General features: G+C 36.1%; 1 protein-coding gene across 2 annotated transcripts in view; it reads left to right on the top strand.

Annotated features, from left to right (window-relative positions):
• Positions 1 to 1,985: 1,985 nt before the first annotated feature.
• The window catches only part of TMPRSS15 (transmembrane serine protease 15), a 92,038-nt gene continuing 67,937 nt past the window's right edge, over positions 1,986 to 26,086 (top strand). Inside the window, exons 1-8 of one of the 2 annotated variants that reach the window (XM_087817926.1) lie at positions 1,986 to 2,124; positions 2,656 to 2,657; positions 5,634 to 5,762; positions 6,031 to 6,098; positions 13,080 to 13,231; positions 15,883 to 15,927; positions 16,944 to 16,979; positions 24,008 to 24,139. In XM_087817926.1, coding sequence (XP_087674052.1) covers positions 1,986 to 2,124; positions 2,656 to 2,657; positions 5,634 to 5,762; positions 6,031 to 6,098; positions 13,080 to 13,231; positions 15,883 to 15,927; positions 16,944 to 16,979; positions 24,008 to 24,139 — 703 coding nt within the window. Of the gene's footprint in view, positions 2,125 to 2,158; positions 2,161 to 2,655; positions 2,658 to 5,633; positions 5,763 to 6,030; positions 6,099 to 13,079; positions 13,232 to 15,882; positions 15,928 to 16,943; positions 16,980 to 24,007; positions 24,140 to 26,086 lie in introns of both variants that reach the window. The other variant, XM_087817927.1, reaches the window with a different exon arrangement.

Genomic DNA, 26,086 nt, shown 5'->3' with positions numbered 1-26,086 from the left:
CCGGTTCAGAATAATCAATGTCAAATTACTCTCTATTGACTCTCAAGTATGAAAAAAGAACTCTCTGGGCATTCAGGCAACATTAACCAGTTTGTTTGCTTTCTGTAGGTCTTTCATAAATTGCATGTTTTAAAAGAAAGCTATTCTTCTACTCATTTATTTGAACATGATAAATACACTCAAAACAATTTGAGGGGAATTGATAACATATATGCTGATTTTATTTCTGAACCCAGCTATATAATTTTTAGTTTTCAATCTTATATTTAATATATTATTACCCTGTGCTTGGAGCAGGACACGTGAATTCATTTTGCTATCTTCTCCTGCCCTTATAAATATTCCAAAGAAATATAATAAACTTCTTGATTTCCCAAAAAGTAGTTGCAACTGCATCAGCTGTAATGAAGAAAACAGTGATTGTGCTGTCATCTTTTTGGCCCCCCAGATTCAAGGGTCACTCTCCAGGTTTCAATTTTATCTAAGGGCCTGGTCTGTTAGTGGAACCGTCTGCCAGAACAGAAGTAAAATAACCCTCTCCCGACTCCACCAGTGGTATCTCTCATTTCATGTATATTTTAAAGTGCTAATAATACAATTAGCATTAGTTCAGTTAAATAAAAAGAATAACTATATCCCATAACAGACATTTTAAAATTTATATTCTACTTTTCATGAGCGAGGATTTTAGACTGCAATGTTCCATTCTCTTCCTTCAGTGTTAAAGAAGGAACAAAAGCAGCGATTGCTCATTTTAGCCAATTATGATACGCCACAATTTCAGTGTATTAAGGGCCTCTGACCTAGGACTTCATTATCAGAACAAAAGGCAAATGGGTTAGGTTTTATTTACAGGGTGGGGCAAAAGTCGAGTTTATACTTGTATTCTTTTTTCTTATTTTATTATTTTCCATATGAAAACTGTTGATCTACTTGTGCCCCACCCTGAGTTTCGTTTTGGATTCTACGTTCATTGCTAGTCAAGCTGTGGAAGTTCCAATGACAAGCGGTACTTGACTTGTCGGAAAAGGGTCTTGATATCCCCAGAAAGCGTAGGTCTACAGTCACCTGTTAAGTACCATAACCTGTTCTCTTGTTATAACTGGAATGTTTACTGAGATAAAGTCCAGGGCGAGGGAGCAATACCTTCCCTACCTAGAACACTTTCTTAAAATAGAAACAAATGCTTTATTCTTCTCACAGCAGCTGCTCCCATTCATTGATAACTGTACGAAGCCATAAAGAGTAGCCATTTGATGCCTCATTTATGTGGACTTTCCTTTAGGTTAAATCAATACTGCCTTACATTGCATAATTCCACCTGGGTGATATCGTGGAGATTACAAAATTTGTGATGGTTTCAATAATAAATTATAAAAAAAATATATATACACACACACATATATATATAAAATACAGAGAGAGGATGTAGATATTAATACATAAGTTAGGCTTTCTATATACTTCTGCATAAAAGTTATTTTTAGAATGTCTACACCTGCGTTGAACAGGAGAAATGCCTTAATCATGACCTGAGTCAGAGTATAGACTGTTGATCTCTTAGGAACTCTCTACAAATATCAAATGCATGTGCCTAATGACTAATTTGTCCAGCATGAATTTTATGTTTTTCCTAATGGTTTTCAAAATGATAAAGTGGCATTTTTGTTTACAACATGCTTTTAGTGTCATTCATCTCAGCAAATGGCCTGTTCAGATAACTAACATTTACAACTCTAGGTATCTCTGCTCATTTACAACTTCTTAAACATTAACTTCCCTTTAAAATCTACTTAATGCAGAGAGGCATATGTTGCCCTTCGGGCACACACAGCTGTGTTTATACCGGCTAGTAAGACTAGTGTAGACTGACGTTGTTGCTTTCCAAATCTTTTCTGAAAACTTAAGAGATTTTTCTCGTCAGCTGGTGCAGGATTCTATACTCTCTCACGGCGGTTAGATGAGTGACTCTTCCAAAGCCAAACATGGTGTCAAATAGAACTTCCAGGCCCCAGCGCCTCAGCACCTATGAAATTGTGTTCGGGGCTCTCATTGTCATTTTGGTGGTTCTCTGTGCTGCGCTAATTGCAGTGTCCTGGCTGGCAATCAAGGAATCAGAGACAGGTGAGTCCCGGGAGCTGGCTACGAAGGCTCAGAGGGGTGCGCCCCTGGCACCTCAGCTATCGGTCAGCGTGTTGTATTCATTGCTGTGCTTCATGACAAGATATTTATGTTGCACTCAGATGCTTTGCTGTAGTTCGCTTCGTAGAATGTTAGAAAAATCAGTTGGTCTACAATTTGAAACTTAACTCAGAATTCAAACATGGAGCTAAGTTAAAAATGTTAAGCATATTTCTTAGTTTCAACACATAACAAAGTAGGTTTTATGGCCTGTGGGTTAATTCTGATATAATTCAAATCATAAATATTTTAAAACGTTTGTTGACTACACAACGTTTGTAAAATTAAAAAAATTGATAAACAATGTTAAAGAAAAGTAGTCTTTATTTCTAGAGAATGATGTCTTTATTCTCTTACTAGGCTAACAGTTTTAATTACAACAAAATAAGAGAATGTGTGTAAATGTAGAATTATAAAGATCTGAAGCTGCCCGAGTAGCAAATTGCAGTTAACAGAAAAAAAGAAAAAAAAAAGACGTAACTATTAGAGCTAAATTATATGTACCAACAACCTTTCAAGGCTCTTCAAAAGTATTCAACAAACCTATGAGTTACCCTCATTTCATAGGCGATGAATCAGAGACAGAGAATTTAGGTCACTTGATTAAATTTGCATCATTACTAGGTAGTGGAAGATTCCAAACTAGACAATCCAACTCTAAGACTTAAGCTCTTATATGCTATTTACTCATTTATATGGTAAACTTAAAAATATCAACAGCATAGCAATAACCTGAGTATTAGGTTCATTTTTTCTGAGAAAATTTTTACAGTTTTTAAATTATGAATTATTGTATATAGGGTCATATTAATTTTTTTTTTGAAAACTCACAAGGTAAAAACCTTTTCAGTTGGGTTTTACTAAGAAAATGCTCAGTCTTTGAGTTAGCTGTTTTCCTCTAGTAGATAAGTTTAAGTAAAATGTAATAAATATAATTTATAGTTTTACAAAATAATTCCAATATAATCACTAGTTTATTTAAATACTACAGCCATATGTGAGGGACACATTTTAAAGCAAAAGAGATCTTGCTTATATTTTATATGAACAATTAAACAAATTATAGAGGTTCTCTTAGACTTATAGGAAAGCAGCTACTTTGGTCTTGTTTAAACACTGTAAATAACTTCAAGGATATGTAATCATTTAAAAGTCCATTGGACCCTTAGATCTCAAGAAAGAAACAAAAGTAAGTTATCTTCTAAGTAAAGTAGAAAATAAATATTTGTAAATGTGAATGTGATTTAATACTGAGCAACTTAATATAAAAAAGGATTCAAGTTAAAGTGATAACAAAACACAAGAAGACGTAAGACATACTACTTTTAACACACATTGTTTTACTTTGTACTGGAGATCATTTTAGACTTACAAAAAGGTTGCAAAAATGGTTGAGTTTACATAACCATTGCCCAGCTGCCCCTAATGTCAGGATCTTGTGTGTTCATAGCACAAAGGTTGTGGCCAAGAAATTAACGTTGGTGCAATATAATTAACTAAACTGCACACTTTATTTCAGTTCCACCAGTTTTTCCATTAATGTCTTTATTGTTGAGGACCCAATGCAGATTCCTACATAAGGTTCAGTTATCATGCTTCCTTAGTCTCCAATTCATGACAGATTTTCTTGTCTTTTCCTGTATGTTTTCCCTTGTCTTTCACATTTAAGCATGCAAATCGAAATGTAATTTTGAGTATTAAAAAAACAAAATAGCATAAATAATATATGTTATATCAATTATGCAATGAAAACTATTTAAACTCAATGCAGGTTTATTGTTTGAAATATTATTTCTAGTGTTTTCTCTGAACTGGGAAGTTTATTGTAAATATATAACAGATTCTGGCTCCTAGAGTCAGTCAGTTCTGTGCCCAAATTTCATATCTGTCACTTACAACCTCTATTAGTTTGGGAATTTTTCTTAGTGAATCTAAACTCCAGTTTACCCATCAAGGAAGAGACAAAATAGCATCTTGTCACACCAGGTCAATGTGAGAATTATGTATCATTGCTATCACATATTTTAGTTGAAATGATTCATTTTAAATATGAATATATAGCAAAGAAAATATTCTGATAAAGGCATTATGCAGGACTTTTTTGTTAGAAAACTTAAATGTTGACTTTATTGTAGGTGTCCCCCTTTTTGCCCCCCTTTGCCCACCTCCATCCCCCCCCCACCTCCCCATCCCTTGGCCTTCACCACACTATTGTCTTTGTCCGTGGTGCATGCATATATGTTCTTTAGCTAATCCCTTCACCTTCTTTATCCAGTCACCCCCACCTCCTCCCCTCAGGCACCAGCCAGTCTGTTCCATGTATCCATGTTTCTGGTTCCATTTTCTTCATCAGTTTATTTTGTTCATTAGATTCCACATATTAGTGAGATCATATGGTACTTGTCTTTCTCTGACTGACTTATTGCACTTAGCATAATCCTCTCCTGGTCCATCCACACTGTCACAAAGGTTAAGAGGTCGTTCTTTTTTACAGCTGCATGGTATTCCATGGTGTAGATGTACCAAGCTTTTTTTTTTTTTTTATCCGCTCATCTACTGACGGGCACTTGGGCTGTTTCCAGATCTTAGCTATTGTAAATTGTGCTGCTATGAACATAGGGGTGCGTAATTTCTTTCTAACTGGTGTTTCAGGATTTTTAGGATATATTCCCAGAAGTAAGATCACAGGGTCAAAAGGCAGTTCCATTTTTAATTTTTTGAGGAATTTTTTGAGCATTTTTTCATATGTCTATTGGGCAATTATGCAGGACTTAATGGCACATTTTAGTACCCATGTTTATACTCAATTTGTTAGCTTTTTCCTTACATTTTAAAATATTGAGATAATTTATTTTCTGCAGCATTCTTAATAACTTCCCTAATAATGATACCCACCATCTAATGGCAAAGAGTCATACATGCCAATTTTATAATTATGAGAATGAAAGAAGTAGCTTCAAAGCTGTGTTTCAAAGTAACTCACACACTGAAATCTGCACAGCAGTCCTCATGCAGAAAATCAGCAGTGCTCCTGGATGCTAGATGTTCCAGAAGTAAGTGAAAGCAGCTACAGAACTTTTAATGGTCCAGCTCTCACCATGTTTCCCCGAATCAGTATCATAATTGGTGGAAGTTGATCATCCCTGTATTTTCCAACAAGAATCTCAACAGTGAAGAAAAGCTTGGAAATGTGGGGTGTGGATTAGACTTCAAAGAACAGAAAAGAAAAAAAAAAAATAGGCCAGAGAAGAAGTTTAATTTTTAATCTTTTAAAACAACCAGATAGGGAAAAAATCAGCTGGTTTTGAAACGCGAAGGCCGCAAAGAAAAAGCAAAAAACAAAACTACAGTGCGAACACATGAAGTAAGAAATTTATGTCTTAACCAGAATGTGCATGTTCTCTCTTATAATTCACATTTTAAGCGTTTTATTTCTTATTATTTTATTTGAGGCAGTATCTGGAAAAAGGTATAAAGCCAGAGGGATACTGAAAATCACATCAGGAGCTACATACAATCTTAATTTGCAAGACAAACTCTCAGTGGATTTCAAAGTTCTTGCTTTTGACCTTCAGCAAATGGTAAGAGGCTGTTTCTCTTCAGCTGGTTTAAAACTTCATGACATGGTTTCACTAACTACTTGCCAAAAGATACATAGATCCTGTTTTCTTACTTTGAAAATATTAGTAAATGAATGTAATATGCCCAGGGTGCTTAAGCTTCATCACCACAGAGAAGGAAATTGATCCTAACCCAGCTCTAAGCAGAACATAAAGATTATTATTTAAATGTTTAAACAAAAGTTTAAATCTTAAATTTAATATGCTTTTTATAACTCTCTTTTTTTAGATAGATGAGATCTTTCAATCAAGTGACCTGAAAAATGAATATAAAAACTCAAGAGTTTTACAATTTGAGTGAGTACAGCTCAAAATTTTTCTATCCAGAATCACAAAATAATGACTGATGTGCTGATATTTATAAAATAATGTCACTACTTTGAGGAGGAAAGGAATATTCTAAATTTTCAACATTGTTATGAGGACTGATAAACTTTCATACTAGTAGCAAATAATAAAAATAACTGAGTGATGGACCTCATGTTACTCCTGAGGGTAAAATCCTACAGAGACACAAGGAGAAGGCTGAGGCTGAATGTGCGAGATACAAACACGGTGCCTGACTTGCTATGAATGTGTGGAAGAAGCCTGCTTATTACACTTCACTTACATTTTACATCATAAGAGAGAAGGGACCTATTTATTTGAGTCCAGAGAGCATAAGACTGCATCTAGAATAAAGTGAGTGCTCAATAATGAATGACTTTTAGATGAATAGGATGGTGATATAATTCCACTATGGATACTTGTATCAGGAGTTCCCCTCGCTGCAAACTAACCAAAAGGCCTGAGAAATAAAGATATAAATCGGCAGGAAAGTATGATGCCAGTGAGAATCTATACAAGTAAGTTAATAGGGGAAAGGTCCAAGAGAGGGAATTCCATTTTTTTAAAAATAGAGAACACTTCTCCTTTCTACAGAAATAAAATGGAAGGTAGCAAGCCTGGGACAGGAGGGAGGCCAGGCAGCGAAAGGCAGGACAAGCCTGGGGGACCTGCCGTGCTCCATTTAAGCACTTAAGCAAGGGGGGCTGACGGCAACACCCCCCAGTTACAAATGTCCAGCTCACGTATTCGTCCACCGTGGAGGTAAATGAGTGTTAGCTTTTGGGCTGCGGGTGCCCTGCAGTTGAAGGTAGTCATCGCAGGCAGGGAAGCTGCACATTGAGAGAGCCCCCAGCCCACAATTTCAAATGAAATCACAATATGAGTCCCAGACCAGAGAGCAGGGGCCTCATCGTATGTTTTCATGACACCACCAAGTCACCGCCTATAAAACGTAAATAGTCATTCATTCTACTTTGATCCGACTATCGTTTAGGCAACAGCAGGTTTACAGTTGTTCATGTGGAAAAAGGCATGTGGGTTGTCATTATTACAATAGCTTTATTGACGCAAAAGAAAGTCCCAAGGCAACTGTCAGCCTCCTTTTGCCCCCCCGCCCCCCACCCCTGCGCAGTCCGTGTCATAAGGATGCAGGAGAAAGAAAGGTTTGAACCCGCGGCCGGGCCCTTGCTTGCCTGCCCTGGCCTGGAATCCCCACAGCCGGAAGGAAGTTCATTCTCATTCACCAAAAGAAAGAGATTCCTACTGCTTAAGCAGCTCCCTCATGAAGGATATCCGATAAAAATTAGGAACCCATGTGCCATGTCCCTGTGAACATCATCGTGATTACTGTGTTTTGCTTTTCTTTATAACTTCAGTTGCCAGAAAATTATTTCATGTTCTCAACCAAGTCTTTATTTCTCTGGCTCTCACCCACTGATCCTAGTGGTAGGTTATTAATATTTTAATAGGATAAATGTGTCTCTATTTCCATACCTCAGTCTTTCAAATACCTGATGACTGTTTCCAGTGTCGTTATCCTAGATGCAGGTACCCTGTGGGCTCTTGTCCCAGACACTCACTGCTTCCTTCTGTTTCTCCATCCCACCCCCGCACAGGTGTCACCACCAGTCCTGCAGTGTTACCTGTGTGCCCCCAAAGCATCCTGCTTACTTTTCCACTGCCTGGACCTGCACTTCTTTTTTATTAAGCATTGCACATCTCCTTAGGATTCATCCTTCCATGCCATTAATAACCGGTCCATGGCACCTCCTCAGGGGATGCCTACCTGCAAATCTAGTCCAGGTTAGCAAATTGTACCTACATCTAAAGTAACAATCCCCAGACTGTAATGTGTCAGTTTGCCTGTCTTCCTACTAGACTATGAGCTTCCTCAGGGCACACAATGTATCTTTGATATCTGTATTTTCAGGATCTAGTTAATGTCTGGCTCAGAGTATGTGCTCTATAAAGTCCTGGCAAATGAATGAGCCATTTATTGAATGCCCAGTTTTGATATATTGAGTACTGTGTTAGATGTTACATGTTTTCTTTTAACCCATGTTTTATAGGCATAAAAATAAGTATACTCTTACTTTGGGTTTAACTTTCTGTTAGAATTTTAATAAAAAAGAATTCTAAACTAGTTCTCATTGCATGTTCATGACATCCCAGCCCAGTAGCCAGCCAGCCCTGTCCCCACCTGTCTTCATTCCTGTCTGCAATGCAGAGGCTTCTACTCCTGTTTTCCAGGCCCATTATCTCTGACAGTAGCCTCTTTTATTTGCCCCATATCAGGACTAGACGCAGATGTGTGGACTCTCAGGAAAGGTTAACTTGTCTTTCTCCAAGTGCTATTTTAAAATATTTATGCCATTTTTATTCTGTGAGGGTAAAACCATGCATGAAAGATATATTTTTTTAAACTTTAAGCTATTTGGCTATGAAGCGAGTGGAACTAATTTCTCCTTTCCAGTGTTGTAGAGGACTGAGTGTGGAGATCTGCATTAAAGCATCAACTCAGATTTATTTCTCAAATCTGCTAAGGCTCCTTGAAGAGAGGTATCTCAGGGACCTACCTCTCCTTCAAGGGTCTGCCTGGCGAAACCTGCGCAGAGCACAATATCCAGCACAGAGTTTGTTGGGATAGTTTTCCTAATGGGACTTTTCATGTTCACATATTATAATATGATGGATATTTTTTGCTGAATATAGACTTTCCTATATAGGTCTGGTGGGTTATCAAAACCCCAGCATTTTCTTTAATATTAAATAAGAATTTTTTTTATTTCTCTGGATGTTAAAGTCGCTATATTTGAAACTGTAAATTATTTTAGCTGAGGAATTTTTTCTCCTTATTTACAGCTACGTAGGAGGCCAATATATTCCTAAATCTTGTACATATTTTATGATTCTCAAATACTATACTTGTCAGTGCAAAAATACTTCCCTTAGCTCTATCTGAACTACTTTTAAATTGGAAGTGAGTTTTCAAAGGATGCAAAGGAATTTTATGCGAATGTCTGTAAGATACACTGTAGGTACGCACTTTGGGAGACCGAAAGATAGCAAAAGAAATCCAGAAGCAGGGAAGGAAGGAACAAGCAAACATTTAAGTTTCCTTTAAAGAATCACGTATAAAATGGCATGTTTCACTCACAGGAAAAGTGGCAGACTCCTAGTTAGCTTTACGAATTATCTGAATTTTGAACTCCAGTTGGTGAAGTCAAGAAACAAATAACTGAGGTCTCAACTAAATAACACTATCCACACTCATTGTGAAAAATACATCTGATAATCCTTTAAAATACCTATTTTCCTTTTTGTTAGATTGTAATTAAACTCGCACCCCATGCTCGTGTGTGTGTGTGTGTGTGTGTGTGTGTGTGTGTGTGTGTGTGGCCACTCTGCAGGTCAAGCCCGTGGTGGGCTCCCCCTGGGAACACTTTCTGTGATTCTGCTTTAGGGAAAGTGCTTTGACTCGCTTGGAGTGGTTAGCAGTTGGTTCTTTTAGGAAAGTGCTGTTTCCCCTCTGTGGCAATATGCGGCCTATTCTGCCCTTTAGCACAGATGACTCACAGCGTTAGCAAAGAAAAGACTTTTGTTTACTCAGCAACCCTAGAGGTTATTCGTGTCATTAAGGAAAATAAGAGATAAGTGTGACTTATTGTACATGGGCTCTCTGTACAATGATAGGATTTATCTGCTTTAAAAAAACAAAACAAAAAAACTCAGATATTCCACTGGAACTGAAGTGAACATGGCCATTGTTTCTTTTATATTTCCCTAAAGGAAGAATTCTCATTTACCACGATAAATAAAATCAGTCTCAGAGCAGGGATACAGAGATCATCGCTAAACTACTAAAATAACAGCTTTAGTGTTCTCATTAGGTGAAACACAAATGTTTATTATGGTTTTTCTGATTTCTCCTATATGTCTCTCTTATCTCAACATTTACACTAAGAAAACAAATTTTAAAGAATACAACTATATGTAGATGTAGGATCTGTAACTCCTGTTCTTGCAAAGCATAAATTATTAAGTGCAATGCATAATTCACCAGGAAAAAACACATCTTTCATAGAAAGACGTTTTATGCCTGAGGATGCACTAATCTGGTTACTTTCAACTCAGTGAAGGAAAAGTCCAGATTCGTGCTTTCTCTACCAAAAATACCTCACCTCTTCTACTCCCTTAAAAAAAATTAAAGCAAGTGTTCAGTCAAATTAAACACATTGAAATTACATAAAGAGAAAACTCAGATTTAGTCTAAATTAAAACTCCTGTGCAACCAAGGGGAAGGAGACGGCGTGGAATTAAAGGCAGAAAAATTAGCGGGTTTGCTCACTCTCACTTTCTGTTAACCGTATTTAATCCTGTCTGCCTGACTATCTGAGAGGTGAGGGTGGGGAGGGAGACAGAAGAAAAGGGAGAAAGAGAGAAGGGAAGGGGCTGGGAGAGGGAGGAAGAGAGAAGAGGGGAGATTCTATCTCCTGGAAGTGTGGAGGTTATGAAGTACCTATTTCCCAACCCCACCCCCACCCCAAATACAACTAGCTGTTTTCCTGATCTATTTGGTTATAAAGCTCTGGTAAAAATGCAAGATAACTGTAAATGTGCATCCAGGTAAATGTGTTTGCATCGTCTCTCCTTCACGAATAGTTCATAACGGTATCAACAGGGGCGGTGCTGGGAGTGGGGATGAAAACTGTATAAAACCACATCTGGGACACATCTGCCCCTGGGTCCCTGACACTAATAAGCTGTATAAGCCCAGGCAAAGCTGCCTACATTACTCTGAGCCTCAGTCTCCTCGTTACTGAAATGTCAATTGGACCAACATCAGGTGCAAAAATAGAGTAACCTTCCTTTTCTGGAGCTTCTGTTTAAATGCGTAAGCGGTGAGGCCTGAGAGGGGCATGGCAGTTAGGATAAACTGCAGTGAACAGAACACATAACTAAAAGTGCCTTAAACAATGAGTGTTTCTCCTCGGACATCACAAGAAATCTGAAGGTTTCACCGGAGGTTAATTCAGATGCACAATCACAGTAACATAATCGATAATTGAGGTGTTCTCCTTTTTTATTTTGCTATAATCAGTTTGCCAACCATAACTTGCCTCGTGGTACCAAGAGGGATGTGGCAGTTCCAGCAATCACATGCAGACATAATAGTGTCAACAAATAGGAGCAATAGTCCACTATAAACCACTATTTATTAGACATGAAAAAGTTTTCCAGGTGTCTCCCACCATCGTCCCCTCACATTCCATTGACCAGGGTCTGGTCATATGTCCATGAATAAAACTGTCATTGACATGTCATCACCTTTTATGAGAAAATGCAGAGCTATTCTCAAATAAAATCAGGGATTGCCAGTATGGAAAAATTAACAAGTGTGGAAGAGTAGATAAAAATAGTGTGTGTGACAAAATGTATCTTTATCAAGGACAGCGTGTGATTTCAAGTATGGGTAAGTTTGGGGAACCCTGAACTAAATAGTTACTAAGGAGCTCTGTTGCTTGCAAGATTTGGTTACTATGATTTAAGCAAATAATTGGGAAGCTGAACATTGTAAGACTTTTAAATTATTCAGTAGAGGAGAAATGTGTAATTGTTGTATCAGAGAATCTCATTTACTTCAGAAATGGAGAAACAACTACATAGAAAGGAATCATTTCTGTTAAACTATGATCCTGAACAGTAGCTCAGGCATTAAGAAGGAATATACTCCCAAGTGGAGATGATGATCTACTAGGATCTTTTGATGCTGTATATAGTCATGGAGGGGAAAAAACAACATTTATTCTAAGTTCTACCAAGATAGATATAAGGACAGATACACAAAGAACTCTTCTGGAGTTGATGAAATCCTTCAAGAAGATCATTAACTCAGATATCGTAAGGATATGAGCATAACTGCCTAAATTTTGGAAGTAGTAAAGCTATCACGCAAAATTTGGTTCTTCTTAGTCTAGCTCTTAAGGTTCCCAGTTTACCCTGAGTATCCCCCAGTTTCCTGAGAGCTACAGAATCAGAGCTAAAGTTTGTCTCCCAAGTGGTTGTATCTTGAAAGCATAGCGTGAGGGAAATAGAAAGGTAGGCAGGAGAGGAAAAACATCTCTCAAGTATCTTTATTGGGCCAAAAATGTATCCATTTTTTTTGTTTCTTTAAACTGTAAATAAATAACCAGTGAATAAAACTTTTTAAGTGCATGCTGGGGAGCAGGAAATAAAATAAAAACGAAGGTGACTCAGGCTATAGAATTGAACTCTAACGTGATGGTCTGAGGTGGTGTAGACAAGATAAATCCTGATCCTGGACAATAAGAATGACCATCCTGTTAATCCCCAATAATCCAGGTATGCTTGTCTTCTTTAGATCCCTTAAAATAGAGCATATTTGGATTTTTGTTTTATTAAGAATAGAGGAAATGTAGATATAAATTTGTTATTATAAGTTTGCTATCAGGTCTTCACAAACTGTACAGGAAAATTTTCTCTGAAATCAGTGAAACTACCTTAGACTTTTCTCTACTTAGAACTTATCTGTGAGAAATCACAAATCCACATTCCTCATTCCTTCAACCAGTAAAATAAGAGCAAATGTCATGAAACCACTTGATTGGGTTTAATTTGACACAAGTGACTGGGGAACAGCCTGGCCTGGAAATTTGTGTGCTAACGTGGAACTCAGACAACCCAGACTCCAATTCTGGACCTGTCTTGTGTTCATGGTGGGAGAGGGGGGAAATAACATTTAGTCTTTTAAAGTTTTTATTTTCCATCTGTAAAATAAAGATGATATTTGATATTGCCTACCTTGCACAGGTGTAATGAGAAGTGACAGGCAACAACTGCAGAGAATTTTAAAAACACCCTATGTGAATTGAGCACAAATCATTGGAAGAAGGCTGACTCTTTCCTCTTATGTCACCTTTTGCTTTGCAGAAATGGCACCGTTTTAGTCCTATTTGACCTTTTCTTTGGCCAATGGGTGTCAGATGCAAATGTAAAAGAAGAACTGATTCGAGGCATTGAAGCAAATAAATCCAGCCAACTGGTCAACTTCCATATTGATTTGAGCAGCATTAATATCACAGGTATCTGTGAACATTATTTGATTTCTTTGAATCATTAAGCTATGAAATTAAAATTCTAGTGATATACCAGGAAGCAATGGGATCACCCTTGACTTCAGGAACATGTCTTATTGCTTGAGGTAACACATTTTTTTGAGAAACGTGAAATACGGAGAAACCATGTTTGAAGAAATACAACAGTGAGGGAAAGTTTATAAAATATCAAATATCAAAAAGGTTTTAAAAATATTGGCATGCATAAATGTTTGTGGTTCTCATCACATTCTTGGCATTAGTCCAGCACACCCCAAATTTCTAGAAACCCTTCATCAGAAAGTGACACTCTAGTTTCTGAGTCATAGACATTATTAGATGACAAAGTCAAGTGGGAAGTCCAGTTTCAAATTGAGAACTTAATAGAAAGAGAGCAAGAAACATGAGAGGTCAATGAGTTTCATTCATCCTAGTTACTTATTTATATAATTAGAAAACTTTATTTTCAAAATGACAAATAATTTTAAAGTAACAAGTCAGAGGTGAAAAAGTTAAAAATAATAGCAGACTATATGTCTATCAATGCTTATTCTAATTGTTTCATTCTAGACAGCCCCCATTCAATTCAACAAGCATTATACTGTGGTTGAGAGCAATAAAAATCACCCAGGCCCATCCAGGTCCACAGTCCCTTATGTGTAAACCTTGGGGCCAATTATGTTCTGTAATTCAGAAATTTGAGGATGTAAGAAAGCTAATTAACCTACAAATATCCAAATCAAGTAGACTAAAGGCAAACTCCAAATAACCTAATGTCAGTTAAAACAGTTTTGCTACAGAATGAGATCAGTCAATATAGGTTTGCCCCTGAATCAAATATAAAAAAACCATGTAGAATTTTTTATTTTGTTCTGTTTTGTTTTCGTTTAAGTTTTGTAATTGAAATTGTGGAGCTTGCTTTCCCTTACAACATTGGTTCATCAAACAGTTTCCTCTTTCATTAAGTCTCCTGATACATCCTGTGGTACCTGTTCAGTGAGAAGACAGCTAATGTTTTTAGTGCATCTTTACTGAGGGTTTGGTACCCTGGGGCACCCCTGCTGGAGCAAAGACTGTTCCACATCTTTGTCTGATATAGATGTGCTGAAAACTGCTACTATTATTAGCTAGAACAGATACGTTACCTATCAACACAATTACTCCTCATATTGATCTTATTACATGATGTGTTCACTATGCCCATTTTGCAGAGCAGACTAACATAGATAATTTTGGTAAATTGACTTAAATCACACAGCTATTTAGAATTGGATCAAGGTTTCTGACCCAGGTGATTGGACCCTAATATCTGTGCTCTTAACCATTAAATTAGAATTTGTCTGTAATGGTTTTATCTTTGACTGATTTTTTACATTTTGACAATGTTGACTGATTTTTTCAATAGTCAATTTTCTTTTAGAAAGATGATTTCTTACTGTATTTGAATGGGCATCAGTTTTTGTAGGTCTGCTATGGCAAATGAACTGGCAGGTGTGTTAAAGCTTACTTTCATGACTCCTTGAAGTTGGGCTATTTGAGGGAGGGAAGTTTGTGGTTTTTAAATATATTTATTTATTCAATAAAACCACATCATTTGAGCTTAGAATGAGTACCATGAATGCAATCAACTATATCACAACATCAACTCAAGGATATGCTCTTGAAGTTACATGTCATTTGTTAAACTATGCTAATAAATTTTATAAACATGATACCAAGCTTACTTTTAGATATTTAAGTTTAATACGCACTTGTATCATGTGAATTTTCCAATTTATTACATCTTTAAAATTGGTTAAGAATTTTACAAATGCTATGAATTTTTACATAGCATACTGTATAATTAAATATAATGGAAATTAAAATATCTCCTTTGTGGAAACATGGTCTAAATCGTATCATCTTCCTCAGCAGTAATCTACCACATATCATTGTAGAAACAAGACAAGGCAGAAATGAAGAAATATTGTAATAAAAACCCTAGTTAGTAGAAGAGAATGTTCACTTAACTCACCATAAATACAATGTTGAATAAAAACAAATTCACTAGGTGAAGGATTTTCATAAGATGTGCTTTGGTTCCTTTTATATCTTACATTGTTGTCATAAATTTGTCATGCAAAAAAAAGAAAAGAAAAACCCATATATTTTTAAAACTATTAAACATGTTAAAGGGTGAAAAAAAAAAGCTATTTTTTATGTGAAAAGCACTCCATACTTAGACAGGACTTAGTTCCCAGCAGACATTAGGTGCAAGATTGTTTTGAAGATTTCCATAAGTTTCAGTACAACATCATTGGTTCTAGGTCTGACAAGATCTGGTGTACAATGTTATATTAGTTACCTTAAATATAAATTATTCTATATAACTATGATGAATAAGTACATATTTTTATTCAGTGATTAAAATAAAGCAAACTTTTTGCATAGGCAAATTTTTTAGAGAGAATATACAGATTCTGGAGATCCATCAAATGTATCACAATCAAATAATATTAGCAACATTTAGCATGAGGTAAGATAAGACAGAACTCTAAAGGATCAGGTGCCCTTTGAATGAATATCCCAACTGCACTCAATGTTTTGTAATATATGCATATTATAAATCCAAGCTTTAAATCAATTTTACTTTATTATAGCATCTTTGGAGGATTTCCCTACGGTGAGCCCTGCAACAACTTCAGGTCAGTACTGTGACATTTTAAAAACTATCTTGGTGACCATCAAACTCCATGACATTATGGAAGTGTTCATTTTTATTTTTTTTTTAGTAGCTCTTTCTGAGACATTTAGTCTTTATATTAAAATGTAAGAAGCATACATTTGGTAAGAAATAATGTCATTTATAATACGGCAGATTTCATAATGCCTACCTATATCTGCCAAGGATATTCATTTCCAATCTCATATTTTAAGCTCTATATACATATGTACACGTGTATGGGTGTGAGTGTCTATATCTCTTTACCCCTCTGAAAACCTGTTTCTCATAAATCATGACTAATACAATTTTTCTGAATACTTCAAAGGTCATTGCAAATATCAAATTTATATATAAATGATTTTTAAAGTGAAACTTATTATAAAACCATAAAGATATTCCTCTTGGTATTCTCTATAGTCATGACCATTTTTATAATATTTGAAAGCTCTATTTATTTTTTAAGTATCTACTTGGACCAGGTACTATATTTTATAAATAGTACTTCATTTAATTCTCAAAATGACCCTGTACAGAGGTAATACTTTTTCCACTTAAAAAGAGTCACACGGCTATTAAAGTGTCAAACTCAGGGATTTAAAGCAATTCCTTTGGACTCTGAAGCCAATTCTCTAAGCATATCCCAAGCTTCTAGTTCAAATGACCTCAGGTTAACCTAGAACATTTAAATCTACAGCCATTACAAAATCAATGAATCCTAGTTATTATTGAAAATTAAAAACATCTTCTTTACTTACAAAATAAAAGATGACTTAAAAATCTAAATACCTCCACTCTACAATTCTAAAGATCAGTGAAAACAAAAGGTTTATTCTTAGATCCAGATACAAATGATATATTCTTAAGTTAATACACACTCATAATTCACAGTAAATTAAAAAACTATCAAGTTGAATGTTAAACAGGAAGAATATACAATCAATAACTAATAATCAGTTTAAAATGTAATTGTTGTTTTAATGTCATTTATTTTTATAGGCAGGCTAACAACCAACAGTCCTCTGGCAACCACAGGTCAGTTTTAATAATATTATTTCTTTCATTTAAAAAAAGTTTTCACTAATGTTTCATTTTAAGCTTCTGAGAATTCTCTGATAACACAACAGTTAATATTCCCTTTGTTTTATAGATAAGAAAACTAGAGCTTAAAAATGTGCAGTTTTAGCTTAAGATTTTACCAGAAGTTAACAATTTATTTTGGGCTAATGCCTGGATTACCTGACTTCGCTCCAGTCCTCTATGATAACTGTGGTTATCCACTGCTAAGATTGCCACCAATGGTTTCATCAGATGGGGGGATTTTTTTTTTTCTTTGATTAGTCTCTCTGCATGCAAGTGAGACATGCTTGCTCTTCCTCTGTTAACTTTAAAAATAAAACAGCCAGTTATTTTTACACAAAATAGGTCTACTCAGGAATTGCAATTTGGGACATACAAGCTATGGCAAAATCAAGAGAACGCTACTTTATAGAGAAAAGGGGGAGCTGGGAGGGGCTATTAAAAACAAGATGCCATTGGAAGACACAGGAGTTTGAAGTGTAGTGGCTTCCCGTTGGCTGAGTCGTGGTGGTTTATTGTTGGGTGGGCTGTTGCTAGGCAAGGAGAGAATCTTCCTCCTGCTAAAATCTGCAAGGTATAGTGAGTGGTTGTGTGTGCGAGAGCTCCTTCTGCAGGGCTTTCTGAGTTCATTTTAAATGAAATTTTTAAAATTTATTTTCACACCTCCTAACACTGGTACTGGTTGTACCAAAGCTAGCCTTGGATTCACTCATTCAACAATATTTCATTAAGTGTCTACTTTGTGCCAACTCCTGGTATGTATCTTTGATGTGACAACTTATCTGAATTTCTAGTAATTATCTACTGTCCTATCTGTTAACTAAAGTGCCTTTTCTAGTCTTAACCGTCATGTTGAATGGCCTACATGTGTCCATGATCTCTTCGGGTAAACTCTGTACAAGCTATATTGCATAGATCTTCAGCTCCTAAGATAATAAGGCCACTTTTGTGTTATTAAAATTTATATCAACTATTATATAACACAAGGAGAGGACATTTCTGTGTAAATACTCTTCTGAGTAAGACTGAATTATTCTTGTATAAAATGGGTGGTGTGATGTTTGAAAAGCAAAGTGATACATAAATCATTAAAATGCTTTGTGAAATAAACTATTATACCTCCAAACCTATAGAGCTCTTTTATGGCAGAATAAGCCTGCCTGGTGTTGTACTTAGCTGCCATTCATACAGCTGCACAACATACAGAAAAATAAAGCTGTTTCTCAGCTCATAGTCCCTTCTCCAATGTCGAAGACTATGGCATCTTAAATCACCTTTCAACACACTTGCAAAAAAACGGCCATAGGATTGATAAAGGCTAATTTGTTTAGCCTAAAAGTAAACTGAAAAAACAATTGAATATATTTTGATTAATTTATTTTCAAAACTTTGCAAATCCATAGCAAATATTCAAGTTAATGCTCTGTTTTCTATTAGTCAGTGTATTAATTCATTGAGTGATTCATATAACCCACAGTTATTGAGGACCCCGTAAGTATATAAAATGTCCTAAGAGAAATATGCGGAACAACTTACGGGAGAAAAATCAATGTCAAAGCAAGAAATCCTAGGGACTTAAAACAAGTTTTCCCCCTTAGTCATCTGAAGACCTACCCACCTTAAACATAAGATGTGCCTGAACCATATGCCCAGTTTCCTCCGTCCAGAGGAAATGATGAACGGGGCACAGAACATAGGGTAATACTCTGCCCATTCTTTTCTCTCCTGGGGAGTGAAACAGAAATCTCCTTTCCTACAAGAAAACCATGGGGATGGGATCAGCACACATTTAGTCGTAGCTTTCACACGTTAAATGGTTGTTAATCAAAAGGAAAACCAAAAAGTAACATATAATTCTCAATCATTGAACCCACCATTAACTAATTTCACCTATTGCTCTATATGTGTCACCTCATCTTTTTAAACTTTATATTTGTTGTCTGAAAGATAATTAAAATACATGTCTTAGCGTGTGTTCGTGAGAATTAAGGGAGATAATACAGATACCACAGTACTGCCTCAATTCAAGACTAGCGTAAAGGAGGGGCACAACCAATATTACATCCCTTCTCCCTTCCCCAGTTTGACTTTTTAAAAATGCAGTTGGGTATGTTTTTTAAAAAGAATTTTTCAAAAACTAAACTAAGGTTAAAACAAGACGATCGTACTCAGTAATGCTCATTTTAATCTGATCATTTATTTGACCAAAAAACTCCATTTCTGAAGCTTCCTGTTATTGGAGACTGTGTTGAATTTCCTTAATCAATCCTTAAAGAATTATAATAAGGTAAGTAGGTGGCAAAATATCACGTTCCCTCTTTTACTGGATCCATGAGTCCCAAATCGTATTTCCCATTTATCCCTCTCAGCCGGCAAGATACTATAGATTTATAGAGGGGAACGAGGCAATTAAACTTGAAAACCGCATTTTCCAAGTCATAACTTATTATGAATATGCTTCTCAAGGATGTTAGGTTTATTCTCATTTTTATATGCCCGGAAGACAGTGTTTGAGAAAAATCAACAAATGCATGCATCATATACCTGGCATTAATACTATTATAAATTCTGCCAAAGAAAATTTTTGTAGGATAGCAGGTACAAAGTCCATGAGGACTGTGTTCCTGTTGTTCAACTGTCTTTGTTGCCAATTACCATAAAGTTTTACTAACCCATTTGGAACACTAGAGGAGAGAAATGAGAGCTAAAGTTGCTTTACACTGATTGATTTCTTGGCTGCTAAAGAGCACCTGGAGGGGTCGCTTTGGGCAAGTGTTCAAACGCTGGGAGGGTTTGTAGCATACAGCCTGTTATTTACTGTGTAGGCAATGGCTGCAGAAAAACAGTTTCACTATCATGGGCTTTCTCAGTCTCATACAAAAATGCAATCTTGCTACAATTCCACTATGTGGAAGGGTTTGGGGATTGAAGGAAAATAACTGGCTGATTTAATGAAGAACATGAAATTGGGTCAAGAGAAGCAAAGGTAGAATTGTTCCTCAACTGAGTTGCCCCAGGACTATAACACAGGGACTTTTTCTGACACCAAATCCATTATGACTTTAAGTGTTTCTTTCTCTACATTTAAGAGAACAACATGAATATATTGCTAAGCACGCAAGATACTTCTATGCACATGATATCAGAACTGTTAACGTATCTTCCCACTGTAATCTCATTTGGATTGACCAGCCCTAGTCTTGTTAAAAAGATTAAATTTGTTCTATCAAAGTAGATGAGAATTTCTGTAAGGTGATATCTATTTTTCCAATATAGTTTAGTGAAATGAACTTGTTCTCTAAAGGCAGGCATTCTTAGATTCAGATTCTGCTTCCACTACTAAATAAGCTATAGGGCTCGTGGGCTCAATTTGTCTCAAACAGCATCTCTTGGCTGATAAGTATTATTACTCCCATTTAACAGATAGGGTAAATAAAAAGCTAAGATTTCTAAAATATGATTTTCAAATTATTATCTTACATGTAACACTTTTTAATAACTGGTTTGGAAGAAAAAAATGGATTTCAGACTTTTAAAAAAATTTTATTGCTATTATATTTTTTTAATTTATCTTTATTGTTGAAAGTATTACAGCTGTCCCCCTTCCCGCCCGTTGACCCCTTCCACCCCTCCCCACCTCTTCCTTCACGTGGTAGGCTGAGGACCTGTCCAAGTAGGCACGAGAGGGTCTCACCCCAAATCACCAGAAATTACTGTGACTTTGCAAGCACGCTGAAGTAATTACATTGAGTTTATGCTGAATCTTTCATGATACAAATATAAATGGATAATTAAAACTTTTCATTTGCAGAACTCTAGTTAATACTAATTTATTTATGGGTTTTATAATATGCCAGAAAATTAATATCTTGAAGATAAAATACCATATACGTGTGTGTGTGTGTGTGTGTGTGTGTGTGTGTGTGTGTGTGTGTGTGTGCAGGCTTTTCCCCACTCCAGATAACAGTAATTAATATTCAAGCAACTTGACCAGTGTCTAATAAACAGAACCAAGTTAATATTCTCCTAAAATACATTTATTTAACTCCTTTCTTAAAAATTTCCTATTGAGAAGTACAATGCAGACTCAGAAAAAGATAAAAACCAGGCCAAAAATTAAGGAATTAAGTCGCAAATAAAGTAGGTGAGAAGCCAAAGAACTCTAGTTTTAAGAATGGAAAATCATTTTTAAAAAAACAAAAACTGGCATCTGGCTAATTTCTGTAACAGTTAATGTTTTAACCAATAGTTTTGTTGGAAATTGCCATCATATATATGTACATAAAAAGAGGTAAAAATACAATCTGATAAAATCCTAAAATGTACTACCCTTCTATAACAATTATATTTTCCATATTGGTTTTAATATGAGGAACTTCTCTTTGTTCGTTGACCAAGACAGATGAAAAGTGTCTACGAAGCAGAGTGTAGGGAAATAGAGTACAAAATAAGCTAGAGTTCCTAATATTTACACTTTCAAATCAAAATACTTCAACTTAGAGTCATTTTCCAAACCCACCAGCCGTCCCTCTTATGATCACTGTTGTGACTAATGACCGTTAGTAATTAACTGGCCACTCCAAAAGTGTAGGTATCATTCTTAGCACCCTCTTCTCCACCTCTCTTTGGCCAGGAGCACAAATGGGTACTAAAGCTCACCAATTTTACTTGTAAAATAGCAAGTGAGTCCACACCCCATCTCCTCTGCTAGTGCAAGAGATCCAGCCCTCATCAGCTTTCACCTTGACCGTTGTAACAGCTTCTCTAGGTCGCCTCTGTCCGCGTGATTCTCCACCTGGTTCCAGAACTGTGCTATTGAAACATAGACTGGTCATATCACACACATATTTAAAAACTTCCCATATTATTGCCTATTAAAAAAATATTTCTAACATTTTACAATGACAAAATAAGTCCCCTAGAATTTGGCACCCCATGCCCTGCCTTCCATGACTTTCACAAACATCCTACCATCCAGAAAAGTTAGATTTACCTGTTTTCCATATATTGACGTGTGCCTGTCACACCACGTACACACACTATGTATACCCCTCTTCTTGGTACATTTCTAGGCATCCTTCAAAACCTAGTTTATGTAAAGATGTTTACAATCTCTGCCTCAAAAGGAAACAGATTGCCTAATCCTGGGTGTCCCCATAATACTCTTTCATATATGTCTTTTAAAAACTAATTAGCTAATGGCCCAGCCTCTCACTAAACTCCAAGCTCTATGAGACTAGCGCCTCCGTTTTACTCCTCTTTTTACCTCCATTCCTTAAAAATTTGTTAAATAAATAGACAATAAATACTTAAGAGTGAGTGAATAATCATTAATGGCATCAAAGAATCCCAAGTGGCATCTCTTGCCCATGTGGTTTTGAGGTTGGCTCTACAGAGTTTAATAGACAACAGAGAGAGATGGAGCTTCAGGAAGGGAAGCTCCCAGGGGAAGTGTTAGAGCAGACAGGAGTATGTATCTCCCTAGCTACATTCCAAAATCTATTCTTGCAAATGCTGAATAGCTAAAATTCTATTAACTACTGTTAAAATGAGACACAGAGTGTCTAGAATAAGCTTTTTTGTTATTTGTTTATCAAGCATTTATGGAATACTATTGACACTCTGCCTTTCATGAGTCAGGGACTCAGTAATTAAGGACACTCTTGATGATTATTTCATAGATATCAACAGTTACAGTATGCATTTGGGTTTATTCAATATCATTTTTATCATTCTTTTTTATTGTCTTAACTGGGGGTATTCTATTATTTGGGAACAGCTCTGATATTTATTTATGCTGTTTGATTTTTAGATGTTAGGTGATCCATGAATTTCCCAATGTTTATGTCTTTTTAAATTGGAGCTAATTACAAAATCTAATTTAGTTGTATATATACTAGCAACCCCGTCCATAAATGTTCCAAATCAAGTATTACTTTAGTAGATTCATTGACATAAGCACTTTTATTTTCAAAATTAATTTCATGGGGCCATAGGAGAAATTTCAGAGTAAAATATGTTTTTAAAGCCCAGCAGATGGCAGTGCAGTGCTGGTTTTAAGATTTAGAACAATAGCAAAAAAATGCTATTGAGCTTAAAGATTTTTCAAAAACATCAAACCATAATTGTTATTCTAACCATAGACAAAAATATTCAAATTATCACATTGCTCTGAAAAATAAAAACATATGTCTTCAGTGAGCATAAAACAATACATCATTTTTAGAATTGCACCTAAAATTTCCAAGTTAATTGCTGGAAGTCAAATGTGTTTCTTGGTGCATCTGTATACCTAGGTATATGGAGAGGAGCAGGTGAAGGACAGGACAGGCTGAGAGGTGCACATTGATCAGATCTTGCAAGGGAGTGGCATAGAACTCTTCAGGGCATGTCTTTCCTGTTAAGAACCCCTGACCCAAGAAGCAAACTGATATTGAAGGAAATAGTCATTAGGTTTTCCCACTGCTCAATATAACACTGTGCTGGGAATTTTAAGTGTTTTATTTTACTATAAAATGGCTTTTGTGGACAAATTTTGCTCTGCAGAATGCAAACCTTGACTTCAGCCACAATATTTTCAAAAAATATGTTTATAAGTAAATGAAGTGATTACTAAGAATGCAGGTGGTGTGAAAAAGATTCCAATAAAGTGTCCCATATAACATATAGAACAGTCCTAGGAGGGGTAAACATTAGGGCCCAAATGTTAAACCAGAAGTACTGATTTATCAAGGTTAAAATCAACAAAGCAAACATTCATATCTAACATCTATTAAGAAATTTTTTCAAAATGTAAAATTCTAAATTTTTATAAATGATTGATTTATTAAACAATAAATATTTATAGTGGAAATTGAAATACGTGCTTATAAGTAAGAACCTAAATGACAAAAATATGTAATAAATATCCAAACATCATACATACGGTAAGAAATTAAATCTAGTATGCAGTAAACTTACAAGCTCAGTCTCTTTTTCTAAAGGAAATGTCTCAGTGGAGTGCCTGCCTGGTTCAAGGCCTTGTGCTGATGCTGTAAAATGTATCGCAATTGATTTATTTTGTGATGGAGAATTAAACTGTCCAGATGGTTCTGATGAAGACAATAAAACATGTGGTAAGTAATGTTCCCTCCCTACTTTCTTCCTCCCTTACTTTATATAGACCATGTATATACTGTCGAGGTTAGAAATGTCCAAACCTGGGGGGAATTTTTATAGGAGTTTATCTGAGCCAAATTGACAACATATGCTGGGGAGCAAGATCCCGAATGCTCTGGGGAATGACAGTTTTGCAGCGTCTTTGATGCATTTGAAATTAAGGAGGGACATAAGCAAGATGACAGGAGGGTGGGAGAAGGCAAACAGGGCATCAGATTATAGGCTAGTCACAATCGTGTGCTCTCACATTTCAGAAGGAGGGCTTTGAAAGAGGGGTCCCAAAGGGGGCCTTTCAAAGGTGAGCTAACCTAGATGCCCCGCAGCAGTGGGCAGGGCTTGCTTAAGGCGAAGGGGAGCCTTTTCCTAAAGAAGTTCTGTGCCAGGCGTGACTGCCACCCGCCGAGACCTGCCCAGTTAGGAATTTATGAGCCGGTCACCTTGTGAGGTAACTTGCGCTAGCACCCCTTCCTCGCCCACAATACATAGGCCTAGACCACGTGTACTGCAGACCATGTATATACACACAGACCCTGACTGTGTGCACACATGCACACACACACACACACACACACACACACGTGCGCACACACACCCCTCAGATGCCAGAAACCGCTAGAGAGTAAGATACCCTTATAGCCATGATTATAATTTAACACAAAATCTAAAAAATAATTATGTTAATATTTTCCTAAATGTTATTTTACCCAATATTAAAATTAACTGCGTGAACAGAATTCATTTGCTGACGAAGGAAAGGATGCTGTGCTTAGCAATGCCTGTCATAAACGGGGGAAGAGAGTGGCGTTGTTTTTGATCCCTGTTCCACTTTTGCAAAGTAATTATTATGAATTTGAACACTTTTCCATCTTTTCTGGCCATCATAACGTCAGCCTTTGTTTTCCATTTTAACAGTTCCTAAGCCAGTGATTGCCGTTTCTTAAATTTTGACTGTTGCTTTTATTTGCCTTTTGGCACAGAAACAACAAATAGACGAAAAGTGTACTTAAGCTGTAGATCTGTGAATAATGGAAATGTTTTGAGTAAGATCTTAACGTCTCATGAATAAAACATCTGTGTTTTATTTGTACATTTGTTAATAATAATACTGTTATTATTATTAATTAGCACTTAAGTAATACTTACCATATGCCAAGCAGGGCCCCAAGTGATTTAAACATATTTACTCTTTGACTTATTTCACTGTATAGCTGAGTAACACATACATGAAAGACGACCACGTAAGTGTAGATATAGATTGAAAAGCAACGTGAAGACCTATTTGAATAATTCTAACTTATAATTGGTTTTTGAAAAACTAAACAGCCAGCATGAATTGAATAATGTTTTATTCGTGATCCGTGTTAACATTGATCATGAGCACAAGGAGTTGCTGAAGGTGTAAAGGTGTAGCTGCTGTTTACTACACTTTGCTCTTCTATTATGTGTTTCACTTTGCTCTTCTTGCTTGATATTAATTGGAGACGAACACTCCAATAACAATCAATGTTTTAAAAGTTACCTATCCACTTGATACGTTAAAAGACAGGGGGTCGATCTGTTTCTCATCATCAACTCAAAAAAAAAAAAAGGCAATGGGACCAAAGAGGCTTCTACTAAGAAATCCTAATTCAAATGTTCTTGGATAAAATTCAAGCCTTCAAAGTTTAACTACGTACTTTGAAGTGCACTCCGAGCATACTGGAAGAAAGTGCAGGCTGCAGAATATTTTTTAATCTATTTTATGTAACTAAGTTACTCAAAGAAGAAGAGAGAAGCATTCTTCTTTGCTATGGTTTTCAGGCAGTTTCCAAAGCCTTTTCAGGGAGAATATAATACAAGTGTGCCATCATGAGGCAACACGGGTGATGTTGATTTACGTTTCAAAAACAGTAGTGTACATAAAG

This window comes from Miniopterus natalensis, chromosome 6 (assembly GCF_054644295.1).
Source record: "Miniopterus natalensis isolate mMinNat1 chromosome 6, mMinNat1.hap1, whole genome shotgun sequence".
NCBI classification, from domain to species: Eukaryota; Metazoa; Chordata; class Mammalia; order Chiroptera; family Miniopteridae; genus Miniopterus; species Miniopterus natalensis.
This window is presented reverse-complemented; position numbering and strand designations above follow the sequence as displayed.